The sequence below is a fragment of the Monopterus albus genome, unplaced genomic scaffold, assembly GCF_001952655.1.
Source record: "Monopterus albus unplaced genomic scaffold, M_albus_1.0 scaffold20.1, whole genome shotgun sequence".
NCBI lineage: Eukaryota > Metazoa > Chordata > Actinopteri > Synbranchiformes > Synbranchidae > Monopterus > Monopterus albus.
Genome location: NW_018127900.1, coordinates 2,412,036 through 2,425,655, shown reverse-complemented (window position 1 = coordinate 2,425,655; position 13,620 = coordinate 2,412,036). Strand labels below are relative to the sequence as shown.

The window sequence follows — 13,620 nt, the reverse complement described above, 5'->3', positions numbered from 1 at the left end:
ATGCAAGCTCCGTAATGCTCACTGGGAGCCAAGCATGAGATTGAGGATTTCTCACACACCATGCATTATTCATAGTCCAGAGCAACAGAGTGTGTAAGATGAGAATTACACAGCATGAAGAGAACAGGGGAGAAGGGACTGAAGGAAGAAGAGGGGGAGAGGTGGGGAAGGAAAAGGAAGCAAAGGTAAGCTACAGTGTGGAAGAGGAAAAAAAAGAAGAAGAAGCAGCAAAAGAAAAGAGTGAGACACTGTCAGAGCTCCATTTCCTATACCTTTCAGGTTAACCACAGGATTGTTTTTGGAGTTTATGAACAGCGGGGTGGAGGAAATGAATATGGAACCCGGGAGCCCAGATAGCTTGACCAGATTGGCTCACAATTTGCATTTGTTAAATGCGTGTCCTGTGAGTTGGTTTGTATTCTGAGCACAAACTGAATAGTGAGCAGGAAATTTCAGGGTTCTGTTACGATTCATGTCCGGCCTTCGTTCTTCATAATGAAAAACAGTAGGAAGCGAGTCAGTGTTGGAATTGATTTGTTTAACAATGGAAATGAAACAAAGTAGGAAGCATGGACCAAAATAGGAGGCATGCTATCTTAAATGAAAGCATGGGACCAAGAAATTGCAAGATTGTGGCTGATGCAATTTGACAAATGACTTGTACGAAATGATATAAAGCATTTCCATCAGAATAATTGGTAGATGGATAATATATATATATATATATATATATATATATATATATATATATATATAAAAAGGACTATGTCCATTACAGTGCAAGCGTACTGTATTGCTGTGCTGCATATGTGATGCTTGTCCATCGCCTCTTGGGGCACTTAGTTTACAGCTTGAAAAATGTGGGGGGAAAAAAAAAAAAAAGTTGACAACTGTACAATGCAAATTATCAGCAACCATTTTCTGATTGTAATCATTAAATCACTGCAGGCTGGGTAATATGAAACGTAGCAATAAAAATTTTGTTATTCCTCTGATGACCCCATTTACTTGGCCTGAAAGCCTCTCTGAAAGCAGAAGACTAATGTTATTGGTTTGCCAAGTTAATGGAATATTACATTATATATTTTTCCTTCCAACTTTCATATGTATGCAAGAATTTGTGTGCGTGTGTGTGTGTGTGTGTGTGTGCGCGCACACATTCTCGTCTCCTCTGATGCAGCCTTAATGACAAGAATGTGATGGTTACTGGCTTTTTAACTTCCTAGTGATGAAAAGCCAGTATTAATTTAGGCTACAGATTTCATTTGTTCCGAACAGGAAAAACAATATAAATCACTTTTAGAGTGATTAGAGAGAGGGTTGGATTAATCCAGGCCTGATTAGGGCATTATGCTGGCTTGTTATGGACACACAGGGTGACTGACGGTAATTACTGTCTGTAATAGGAGAGCACACACTCCGTCAAGGCATGAGACACACCACAGCATGTGTGAGTTGATCTGTGTGCAGTTATGTACTGTATGTGCGCAGGTAGGTTGACAGAAAGCTGGTTTGATAATGTTTGCTTTTCACCAATTACATATTGAAATATGGAGACTGTGTGCGATCAAAGCGTGAGCTGCCAGCAGCCTTGTGTGAGAGACAGACAGACAGGTATCAAGAGTGTTAGAGAGAGGTGAAAGCGTCACGGCTTTGTTTATGATTATTGATATCCTTAGACAAACATATTCACCCGCATAATAAAAACAAATGGCAGTAGGTAAGGCAAATATTACCCTGTGGAAAATTAGAGAGGTGCTAAATCAGCAAATCGAACCCAAGTGTACACAATGAGACACACACACACCTGAGTCAAATCCATACATGTGATATAGACAGCATCTGAGAGGAATTTCTACAAAACTAAACTATCTACTCATAAAATATCCTGATTCATCTCAATTTCAAATCGCTGCCATTTAAAGATACAAGTTAAATGTAACTTCGAGTGTAACCAGCTCTATTCTTTACAAGCTACATTAATACCATGGTCGTGTTAACAGCGTTAGAAAGTAAAGAGCAGATTCAGCAAAGACTCCATATGCCAATATTGTCTTTATTGTGGGGAATTTCCTGCAGGTATAAAGCCAAATATCTTTTACAGTTTGGAAGCAGACATAAGGCACCCAATGAGATGTGTCCCATTAAAGGCATGGAAAAGAGGTATGCATTTCTCACCGCACATCTCTCCTCCAACTGCTCTCTTCTCCTCCATGTTCTTTCTTTTTCTCTCCTCTCTCTTTCTTTATGGTGGCAATTGTTCCTTCCCATCACATCACTGCTTGAAAAAGAACTTTAACACACCGTTGGCTCAGCAAGAGCTCCACATAATTTGACAGGCTGAGAGGACCCCCATCGGTCCCTTTGGGCTGTAAAACAAGAGTCTAGAAGCTTATTTTATGAGTGCACGCCTCTGCTCTTTGCATGTTTATGTCAAACATTTGGAACAAATGGCATCCATTGGCTGGAACAACACAGATAAATCTAGTCAATTCACAGGCAAAGAGAGCAGCACAGGCCACTGAGAAAGAGGCCCACTTGAAGGCTGACAAGAGGAGTGCGTGCATTATTCAATTAATACCTGAAAGGGGTGCATTTTATGCAGCATCACTAAAGCATCTACTGGTAAATGTAAGCATGGCGCACACACAAGTACCCAAACACACATACTCCAACACAAACACAGGGATCTGTGTTTGCATCCTGGGAAAAGACTGGACTCCCCCTCCATTTTGCCAAATCAAATATACAGTGAGAGCAAGCTAAAAGGCACTTTCAATCAGCCGCTGTGGGTCTGTCTGTCAATCTGGGAACAACAACAATCTAGCCTACTTGGAGTGGTCTAGTCAACATCCATTCCCCAATAAATTCAATCAGTGATGCCGTGTGTGTGTGTGTTTCAGAGAGCTGTGTGTTGTCTGTGTCTAAGTGTTTATGAAAGAGGCAGAGCAAAAGACAGACTCTCTGACAGGTTTGTTTTGGAACAATAAAAGACCATTTTAAAGTGACACCTGCATGTATAGAGGATGCTGAATATTCAAGGGAAAAAAGACATCTAGGTCAAGATACACAAGAATTACAGAAGTGAATACATTTTACTTTCAAAGTGACAAAAAGAATCTCTAGTTCACCAAATAATCTTCGAAAGTCAAGAAGCAGAGTTAACAGGCCTGAGCTAATGACACTGATGTGGAGGGCTGCACGCTGGAGTGATTGTCTCAACTGTTTAAGACCCAAAAGCAGCACTAGCAGGCTCATCATGGTCCCACATTCTCATTATTTGGCCACAAATGGAAATGCAAATCACTCGCTTTGCTGCGGACGCCTCAGATTTATTAAGCTAAAAGGTTTAATTTCCATTTTTCTCTGCATCAGCTTTATTTATAAATGTCGTGCCCTATGAAGACCCTGTTATTTTCTCCCTCTCCTGCAGGCTCTTAAACAAATCTGCTCATTAATATGGAAATGGAGAATCAATCGCTTTTCCGACGACAGAGGATTCTTTCTCTCAGCGGTGTGTAATGTGCTCTGACTGGTCATCAGCACAAACAAATTCACATGCATATGTACACCATAAATAAAACTACATATTACCACATATCTATACATGCATCCCAATATTTATGAAAGAATAACTTTTTTTTTTTACTATATGATTCTAATATCAGTTGACTACTGAATTTTCCAGCCCATTCAGATGACTGTCATACGATCGCCAGAATGGCACCAGATGTTGCAGCATTAATAACCCATAATATCAATTCCTGCTTATCCAACCTTTCAGAGCCCTAAAATAACACTCATAGACCTTAATGAGATCTAATTATGCACAAGGTTCTTATTCAGGGCAATATGATGATAATGGCATCTGCAGCTTTTAACACTCGGTCGTCATGTTGCCCAGTAAATTGCCTCTCTCTCTCTCACTCTGTCTATGTGCCCCTCTCTCTCTCTCTCTGTGTCTCTTTTCTGTCTTTCTACAGTCAACAATGAGGAGTGAACTATCGCACCTATCCACTCTGCTCCACGACCTAATGAACATTTCTAAATGGCCATGACCAGCTGGTTAAGAGACTAATGTAGCAGCTATTAGCCAAAGCAGTTGTTTCCACACAGTCGTCTGCGCAAAGCAGCATTAGTGCGTCAGAAGAGAGAGAGTGGACAAGGGCAGACAGCTCCTTGTTTTCACACATGTACACAATACATATAGACACACACATCGCACAGCCTGGCATAGAATGTTTATCTTTCACATTCTGCAGCAAACAAACCATGTGACGCTTTCTCAACCCACAGAGTATTAGTGCTTATTAGGGCCTCAAGGTGTGTGAGTGTATGTGTGTCTGTCTTATTAGGAAAATTCAGTTTCACTCAAGGTCTCAGCACTGCGGTTGCAGACCACTAGCCATTGATTATTCATAGAGTCTGTGATTGGGTCCATTAATACGAAATTAGGGAAGGAACCGATGCTCATTTTGTATGTGTGTATATGGTGAGTGTGCGTTTGTGGGCCTACGTGCATGAGTTTGTGGACAAGAGTTGAATTGTAATGAATACAGAGTTTGTTTAGCCTCAGTATACAGGTACAGTACATAAACCAGAAGGAACTGTGTATAAAGCTGTGTATAAAGGTGTGCAATTACTTATTAACAGAAGCAAATGGGTTTAAAATTAAAGTTATTGGTTGTTAGGCTGCAACAAACCCAAAGTAGCATGGTGCCTTTGTTTAAATACGAGCAATAGGATTCAAACCGTAAAAGGTAATATCTTAAACTCCATCATTTACCACATATTGTAAGATTTCCACCTAATAGCATTTGTTCTTCAATTGAAACTTAATCTGGGTAAATGGTGCTTAAATGTTTAAATCACATTTACAGGCTGTCAACTGATCTGATGCTCTTCACATGGTCACCCTTCATTTGAATGAAAATAAATTGATGGCAAATGAGAAAGGATTCTGCAAAACAGTAAGGGAGACCTACTGGATCATAGCTCCCCCAAGTGGGCATTTCTGGCAACTAACAGTCTCAAAGCCAATGACAAAAAGCACACATACCACAAAAGCTCTCAGAGGGTCTGATACTTCTTACAGGGGCAAGTGAAATAAAGTGATTTCCAGTAAATTGTCTGGGACTGCTGCCGAGAGAGAGGTCACTGTTACATATCATGAAATAAGCAGACCGGGTTCGCCTCTCCAGCTCTTTCTCACACGCATAAGCAACCAAGTGAGCAGACACTTCCATATATCATCATCCCCATCATCATTATCACTGAACATAATCATCATAATCATCAAATGGAGGAGATTGCTGCTGCATTTGACCTACAAGAGCTCAAATGTTGTGTAGCATGCATAGAGTTTATGTACAGGAATTGATGGAAAAGTAAGATCTTGGAAAATAATTTCAGATTTTTTGTTTTATTTTGAGGAGCTGGAGGAAGTGTCTGGAGAGAGGGAAGTCTGGGCATCTTTGCTTAGACTGCTGCCCCCGCAACCCGGTCCCGGATAAGCGGAAGAAAATGGATGGATGGATGTTTTATTTTAGTCACCTCAGGTGGGTGAAGTTTGCTTTTCATTTTGGTTGCGTTTTGGGCTGGTAAAGTTCTCATTTGTAAAAATTCTCACCAGTCTACGGTGAATTAAAATTGTTATCTTTCAGTTTTTTTAAGGTGTGTCTGAGAAACAAAGATAGAAATGACAAGAGTAAGCAGTAAGAGTATATTCAACTACTATATACACTACAGCAGATTACAAAAGGACATACTTAAGTATAGTACCAATACCTTAGATAGTAAGGTTAGGACATAGATGCAGTACTTGAGTAACTCACTCTGCCAACAGGACTGAAGGGAATTTGAGGAAATGACATCTTGGAAGACTTGGCTTGTGGGGGGGAAAAAAAAAAAAACTGCAAGCTTTCTCAAATCAAGACTGTATTATCAACTGGGTAAAGGGATCGCCAGCACATCCCTGAGCCGCTGAGGTTGACTGTCAGCTAGTTTTTGGCAATTTCTGTAATAGTATACTTGTTATAATTTGCACCATCAGCATAATATCAAATTAAACTGATTGTTTTTATTAGTTATACATTTAGAAACTGATAAAGTTTATAAGAAAACACAAGGTCAGGGAGTAACGTTTCAGCATAATGGTTGTCTAATGATTGATTGTGTCCACTGAAGCTGCCATGCACATATAAGATGGGTATATCCACAGTGCACAAAAAATGGAAGATGGGAGGTGGGGGACAATAAGCTCCAGGCACACAGATCCCTAATATATCTGATGGTCATGTCTGAATGAAAATGACATGACTTATAAAAGTGATGACTTATATGTGAGATACAAAGTAGACCAGAGGTCTCTTATGGCATCACAGTGTATCGGTGCTCGGATGTATAATAACTTACCTGTCCTGACATCATGCTGTCCGCGGTGCTGAAACAGTGACGTAGAGGCCTTTCCTGCCATTTTTAGGCTACTGGCTAGCTTGCTAAGCAAGGGGTCTCTATCGGGAGGAGGCGGAGAAGACTGCAGGCAGCAGAGATAGGCAGTCAGATCAAGGGACTGACCCTTCCCTCAAGAATCGGGGAGCATTTCCTTACGCAAAATTATTAATAGAAAAGCTATACAATGTCCGATTTTGACAGCAATCCGTTCGCAGACCCAGACTTCAGCAATCCCTTTCAGGTAGCTAACTTGGTTAGCTAGCCAGCTAACCTCAGCTTGGAAGCTCAGTCAGGCCAGTCTTACTTAGCTGCTAACTGTCATAGCTAATAGCTGCACAGCTAGTTAGAGGTTTTGCTTGATATACGGCTAGGTGCCAAATGAGCTAGTCATCATTCACATTGTGCATGTTATCACTCACACAATACAAGACTGGTAATTTAGCAAAGGATGCTACGAAGGATAATCTAGCCCGCTTCTTCCGAGGCCGTTTGTTTTATACCAACTAAAAACAAAGACACATGATGCTAGCTAGCTAGCTAGGTAGCTCTGCCCGCTGCCAGCAAACATTTGCTGGCCCCTACTTGCTTGTTGTAACGTTTTACCGGGTGGTCAGCGTGTATTGTGTACCTACAGTTACTTCAAAATTTCGCTAAGCCACAGGCTCAAGAGACTACACGTCTTATTACATGTGCATATTGTCACAGCAGTGACCCATCACACATACGGCACATTAGCATTAATTTAATACACTACGCACGTCGCAGAGAATATTGACACTAATACACACATTGCCTGAGCCTATTGTGGAGCGACACAGAAGACTATTTACTACCACATGTGGTCAAACGTCCAGAATTCTGCTGGTTAAGACTGTTTACATTTAGCTTCTTTTTCATTATAGACCAGCTGCCTGCAACAAGCTGTATATTTGTGCTACACTTGTCTGTTCCTGTCATCTGTGAGGTACATTAGAATGTATTCTCCTTTCCAAACGGTCTTACCTGGGGTTGCCAACAGTGTGCTAGTTTTCACCTCAGCAGGTGATTCAACTGTTGAGTCTCTCCCCTCCACCCGATGGTGTGCTGGTCAGTGGGTGGAGTTTTTATTGGCCCTATTAACTTTCTTCTACACCTGATCCCATTCATGGTGTTTGAAATGGTCACAAGATCAGGAAAGGTCACTTCATATAGAATATAGTAACATTCCTTTTGTGTTGCATGCACGTCCTGCTCTCTGTTGTTGAAGCAACAATAACTGTGAAGATCATACAAATTCTAGGTTTAGAATAACAATAAATAAGTTTTTGATTTTTCAGTTGTAGTTTTTACCCCCTCTGTCCCTCAGGATCCTTCTGTGACACAGGTGACCCGGTCTGCCCCTCCTGGTGGTCTGGAGGAGTACAACCCCTTCACAGACGCCAGAACGGTCAGTTCAACTAGCATCACTATTGATGAGTGTGTGCATGCATGTAGTTGAATGCTCAGTGACTTAATTTTATCCACTATCCTTTTTATCTCTTCGTCCACCTCCACTCATGCACAGAGGATTTCACTGACAAAATGTGATTATGCTTTAATTTCAGTTTTGATTCAGGGGCTGTCTTTAAAGTGTACAAATGATAACATAACTCATCTATGCTGGATTGCAGGCAGCCCCTGGAAATGCCCCCAAATCTACTCCGGCCCCTTCCCAGAACACACAGCCTGCCATCATGAAGCCCACAGAAGAGCCGCCGGCTTACTCAAAGCAACAGACTCAGGTACTACACACAGAAACATGTTCATATACACTGAATTATATTTAGTTTTCCTTTAAAGTTTATTTGGCCAGGACAGGCTAATGACATGCCCTCAGAATTTAGATTCACAACACTATAAAACTATACAGACTCTGTCTTTGCTTCTGGTTCACTGTTCCTCTTGCGCTTCATATACCCATCTGTTCTCTGATGGCCCAACAGCAGCGTACTGAGATAATTTCTTTCATCTGATATTTCCTGTACCCTTTCATGTGATTGCCTTGAGTAGTGTGAATTCACTTTATGCCTTTTCCCCATCTGTAACTTTCCTCTTGCAGTACAATTGTAAAGCTGGTTTAGCACTAACTGAAGACAAGTGAGTGAAGAGCAGTAGCTGATTGCTTCTCCAGATGTAACCACTTTCTTCCCTTCTCAAAGTAAAACACACAAGCTTACCTGAGTGGGAAAATACCTTAATTACTTATCGGCCATCGTAACTCCTGTCATATGTTGGTTAGTACATTTTAAGAGTATTTCTGTGTCTGTGTTAGGACCAAGCACGTGCTCAAGCTGAGTTGCTGAGAAGGCAGGAGGAGCTGGAGAAGAAAGCAGCAGAGCTCGATCGTCGGGAGAGAGAGTTACAGTCCCATGGAGCTGCAGGAGGTCAGTCAGTCCATCAGCCACCCACCTCGCTCAATCACTCGCTCAGTCTGAGTGGGCATTACCGATCGACGCAAGATCCATGACAGCAAGTCTGGAGTCTAAACTGCAGAGTACAAGAGAACACATTAGCATCAAGTTCTTTCTCATGTCAGTCAGTCACAAACACTTCTTAGTTTACTGACACCCATTATACCTTACTCCCATGTACTTCTTTTAGGGTGTGTGTAGTGATCACAGTGCTTTAGTTTTAGACCAGAAAAGCTAGAATAAACATTTTTGGGCAGTGTACTGTACTTAATTCTTTAGTTCTGATTCTTGCACACATATGCGATATTAGTGTGCTTTATAGTAAATTAATGTAGGGCAAAAACACTACATGGCTAATCATCACTGCTGCCTTTGTTCACACAGGGCGTAAAAACAACTGGCCTCCGCTGCCAGAGAAGTTTCCCGTTGGCCCATGTTTCTACCATGACATCGCAGTGGACATTCCCGTAGAGTTCCAGAAGACGGTCAAGATCATGTACAACCTTTGGATGTGTAAGTAGATCATCTGACAAACCCCATAATGGGCAGGGAATATTATCACTGATATTTTAGTTTTCTCACACCCTGTCCAGATGAACCCATGCCAGTATGTTGCTACTTGCTCTGCAGTGTATCTCCCTGCACAATCATCAAAAATGTATTTGCTCATTTAATTTGCTCATTTATCACAGCATCAAAATACAAAGGTATTTTATTAGTTTTGCCTAATACAAATTACATTTCACTGTCTTTTTTGTGCTCTAATGACACTAAACATCTTCACTGTTTTGTTTTTCCTACCAGTTCATGCAGGCACACTTTTTGTGAACATGTTTGGCTGCCTGGCCTGGTTCTGTGTGGATGCAACTCGTGGTGTAGACTTTGGCCTGGCCATGTTATGGTTCCTGCTTTTTACACCTTGTTCTTTCGTCTGCTGGTACAGACCACTTTATGGGGCGTTCAGGTGAGCAGACACATGGGCATTTACACCGCCGTCTGCAGCAGTAAAACAAAGCACAAACATACCTCTGTGAATGATTATTATGTGCTGATTAGGCAAAAAAAGAATAATTGCTCTAGTATGAAACTAGTAAAGAGGCAGGCGGTTTACTTTGACAATGCTCTAATTTGGGATGGTAGAAGATGCTCTCTCTTTCTACCGTGGTCTCTGACTACTCAACAGGAGCGACAGTTCGTTCCGCTTCTTTGTCTTCTTCTTCGTCTATATCTGTCAGTTTGGAGTTCACGTTCTACAAACTATTGGCATCACTGGCTGGGGAACGTGGTGAGTATTTTGTGCTTTTACTCATGCTGTACCTTTATGAGTGTGTACTGAATTTCACTCACATTGTCGTTGTCTTGTTTTGCCAGCGGTTGGATCGCAGCTTTAACTGGACTGAACACCAGTATCCCAGTGGGCATTATCATGTTACTGATCGCAGCGCTGTTCACAGCGCTGTCTGTCGGCTCGCTCATTATGTTTAAAAAGGTAACACGATCACAGAATACTCCAACATGTCAGCACCAGCTGCTGTTTAATAGAGAAATCAAACGACAATGGTAAAAACTGGTGAATGATGCAAAGTGTTTGAACACTATCAATAGATGTTTATATTGTTTAAATATCAGAGGGGGGAAGATGTACTCTAACAAGCTGAAAGTGACTGGAGTGACAGGTAATTTAGTTAGCTCCATCATTGTCTCAGTTCATTTTTGTCTCTGGGTGTTTGGCTGTTCTGGAGGCAAATGTGAGTCCAAGTAGGCACGAGCAAGGTGTCAAGAATAAAGAAGACACTGTGCCATGTTTATTCACTACTAATGTTGAGCTTGATGTCAGTGTTGTGACTGGACAGGAAGTGAAACATTACCAGCTGTTTAGTGCAGTGCTGTGCCAAAGGCTAGTTTTAAATCACATACTTGCATTCCAGCTCATTTTCTTTTCCACTTTCCAGGTGCACGCGCTCTATCGTACCACTGGTGCTAGTTTTGAGAAGGCTCAGCAGGAGTTTGCAACTGGCGTCATGTCTAACAAGACTGTTCAGACTGCAGCTGCCAACGCTGCAGCTAATGCTGCATCCAATGCTGCTCGTGGGGCCTTCAAAGCTCATCCATAAACTAACACACATATACATACATACACATACAAACATTGAAAAGATGGTGATGCACAACTCTGGCCCAGCTGGCACACAGATCAGACTGATTTAATATATGAATTTTGCAATGCCGAGATTGCCCTGCACACTTTGCTTAAGAAGTGTAAAGAAAATACCAGACCACTGACCAGAGTTGTCCATCTTCACGTAAAGTCATATATCAATAAAACCACCCACATCCACTCTATCCACTTCTCAGTCAGGTGACTGACTGCTCACATCGCTTGAAATATCCACTGAGTATTTCAAGGTGTGCTCTGAATGTGTGGGATTTCATCTCACACTCTCTTAGTTCTTCACTTTTCCTGTTTTTCTGTCCTCTTGAGGTGATCCTAGGTCACGCACGGGTCGCAGTTCTAGCATACCGTATTTTGTTATGGCGATGACAGCCAAACAGCTTCCTGTCCGGTTAATACAGTATAGAGTCATGAGAAGTGATGATCTGATCAGTGTGTTTTGCACATAGTTCTGTTTAGTTAGTACCAAAACAGTACAGTTTTTGTTTGAATGGCTGGGCCTGTCTGCGAATGTGTACTTGACTTTAAAAAAAAGTTGTGGCTCTGACTTATTTTTACTTATAATTCAGTGCTCGATCATTGTGATCTGAACAGTAACTCATGCTCTGAGACAAATACCAGTCTCATTACTGTAAAACCTAACTCATTTAAATTGAAATACATCTGTATGCTTTTATTTATGGACCCGGCACCTGGATCAGTTGAACAGTTAACCCCTCTCTGTGTGCTACTTTGATAGGCAGAGTGGGCTATGTTGGCATCTCTGTGGCTCACTAAGATTTGACAGCATGGCGATGTCCACTCTTAGCCTTCGCTATAGCTACATGGTTAGTTGATTCACAGGATGCCTGCTGTCTCATTTTCTCCTGGTTTCTATGGAAAGTGAGCTGTAATAGTATTTCATGTCCCAGTGGCTGTTGGGATCTGTTTATGAACATACACTGAACACCCAGGTCACTAGATCTCCAGTTCTCACCACAAACTCATCTCATGTTCTATACTGCTTAGTCCCGAACGGGGTCACGGGTCTCACCACAAGCCTGAGAGTAATTCAGCCAGATGTTTTGGTGGCCTGGTGCCCTAAAAGAGGAGCAAACTTGAGAAATAATGTGATTTAGTTTTATGTATGTATGGTATTACCAGACTACTCTGAGGTTCCCCCTCCTTTTTGTTGCCCTTCACATTTGGTTCAAAACAAACGCTGCTGTGAACCTGAGAGTCGCTTGTTTGTGGCCTTCTGTCATGTTTCCTGTTGAAAAGATCATGTAACTTGCATTGGAGAAGTGAGCGAAGTGACCCACCTTTTCCCACAAAAGACTGTGATAAAATATGATTTTTCATCAGATTAACCTGCAGGGCCAACAACCTAACAGAACATAGTAGAACACTAATACTGTGTATGTGTACACTATATAGACAGTCGGTTTGCAGCCCACTGGTCTATGTCTTAAAAAAGAGAGCGTTGGGTTTGATCCACGTTCACTCATACTAAGATAGATTAATTTATAAACAATAATAACAGTATTATTCCACACTAAGTTGTACAGACTACTGTCACTGAAGTGAACCATGGAGTGGGTTGCATCTGACTTGTGCTTTAGTATCACTCAGAGTGGTGGTGAGTGTCTGACGATGCATTATAGATGACTAATAACTGGTACTGCTGTTTTTAGAAATGAATGGGCTGAACTTTATAGTGGACAGAATATTCCTGCGAGTGTTTTCCAGATGAAAATTAATAAATTGTCTTGAAATAATTAGCTTCTTTCTTTTGGAAGTACTTTGCTTTAAATGCATTGCACATTTCTTGTTTTATGGTGAACCTTGCGCAAAAGAAACTTTATTTGTGGCATCATTTGTTTTCACTTCAGTTTTTCTTTTGATTTTACATTATGCATTTTGTTTGTGTGGTTTCATAATAACATGATCATAGGATCAGCCAGTTTAAAAAAAGTGTTCGATGACTTTGCAGCTTGACCGTTCAACAGGCGTGTTTGTGTGGATGAGGATGTGTATGATTGGTATGAGAAAGAAAAATCTCCCTCAAGTCTTATTCTATATCCTGAAAAGCTGTGAGAAATCTACCAAATGTCCATATAGATTTGTTTTTAACTCCTGGTTTGTGATGTGTTCCCTTGCCATGTTTTTCTTTATTATGTAACGTTTCTTTGCTACAAACACCCACGACTCTCATGTATCTATAGTTTTAATATGAAGCCATGTCACAGTGGGTCATTTCTTGATGTCTTTAGTGAGCTGGTCTGCAGAACAGAGCAGTATTTAAAGCTTGCTGACACAAAACTGTTTTTGACCTGTGACCATGTTATTTCACTGAATCTGAGAAGAAACTCTTTTAAAAGGGACACTTGTATATTTTGTAAAGTTGAAAATTTGATCCCCATCATCAGTCACATGTAAAAAGAAAACATAATGCACTCTTGTCTGGCCTTTGTCGCATGTGAAATTGTTTGAGTTTTGTATATTTATGGTATTAACATGAAATAAAATTTGAAAGAAATATTTGTGGACTTGTATTCATAAAACAATTATACATTAAAATAACAT

General features: G+C 40.9%; 1 protein-coding gene and 1 pseudogene across 1 annotated transcript; one reads left to right on the top strand and one right to left on the bottom strand.

The window, feature by feature from the left end:
* The window catches only part of LOC109956625 (corticotropin-releasing factor-binding protein-like), a 71,763-nt pseudogene extending 65,276 nt beyond the window's left edge, over nucleotides 1–6,487 (bottom strand).
* scamp1 (secretory carrier membrane protein 1) lies at nucleotides 6,473–13,573 on the top strand. Its single transcript, XM_020593901.1, has 9 exons — nucleotides 6,473–6,694; nucleotides 7,799–7,879; nucleotides 8,103–8,213; nucleotides 8,744–8,855; nucleotides 9,267–9,395; nucleotides 9,687–9,846; nucleotides 10,066–10,167; nucleotides 10,254–10,371; nucleotides 10,835–13,573. Exons 1-9 carry the CDS (start codon nucleotides 6,638–6,640, stop codon nucleotides 10,994–10,996), a joined length of 1,032 nt encoding a protein of 343 aa, XP_020449557.1. The 5' UTR covers nucleotides 6,473–6,637; the 3' UTR covers nucleotides 10,997–13,573.
* Nucleotides 13,574–13,620: the final 47 nt, after the last annotated feature.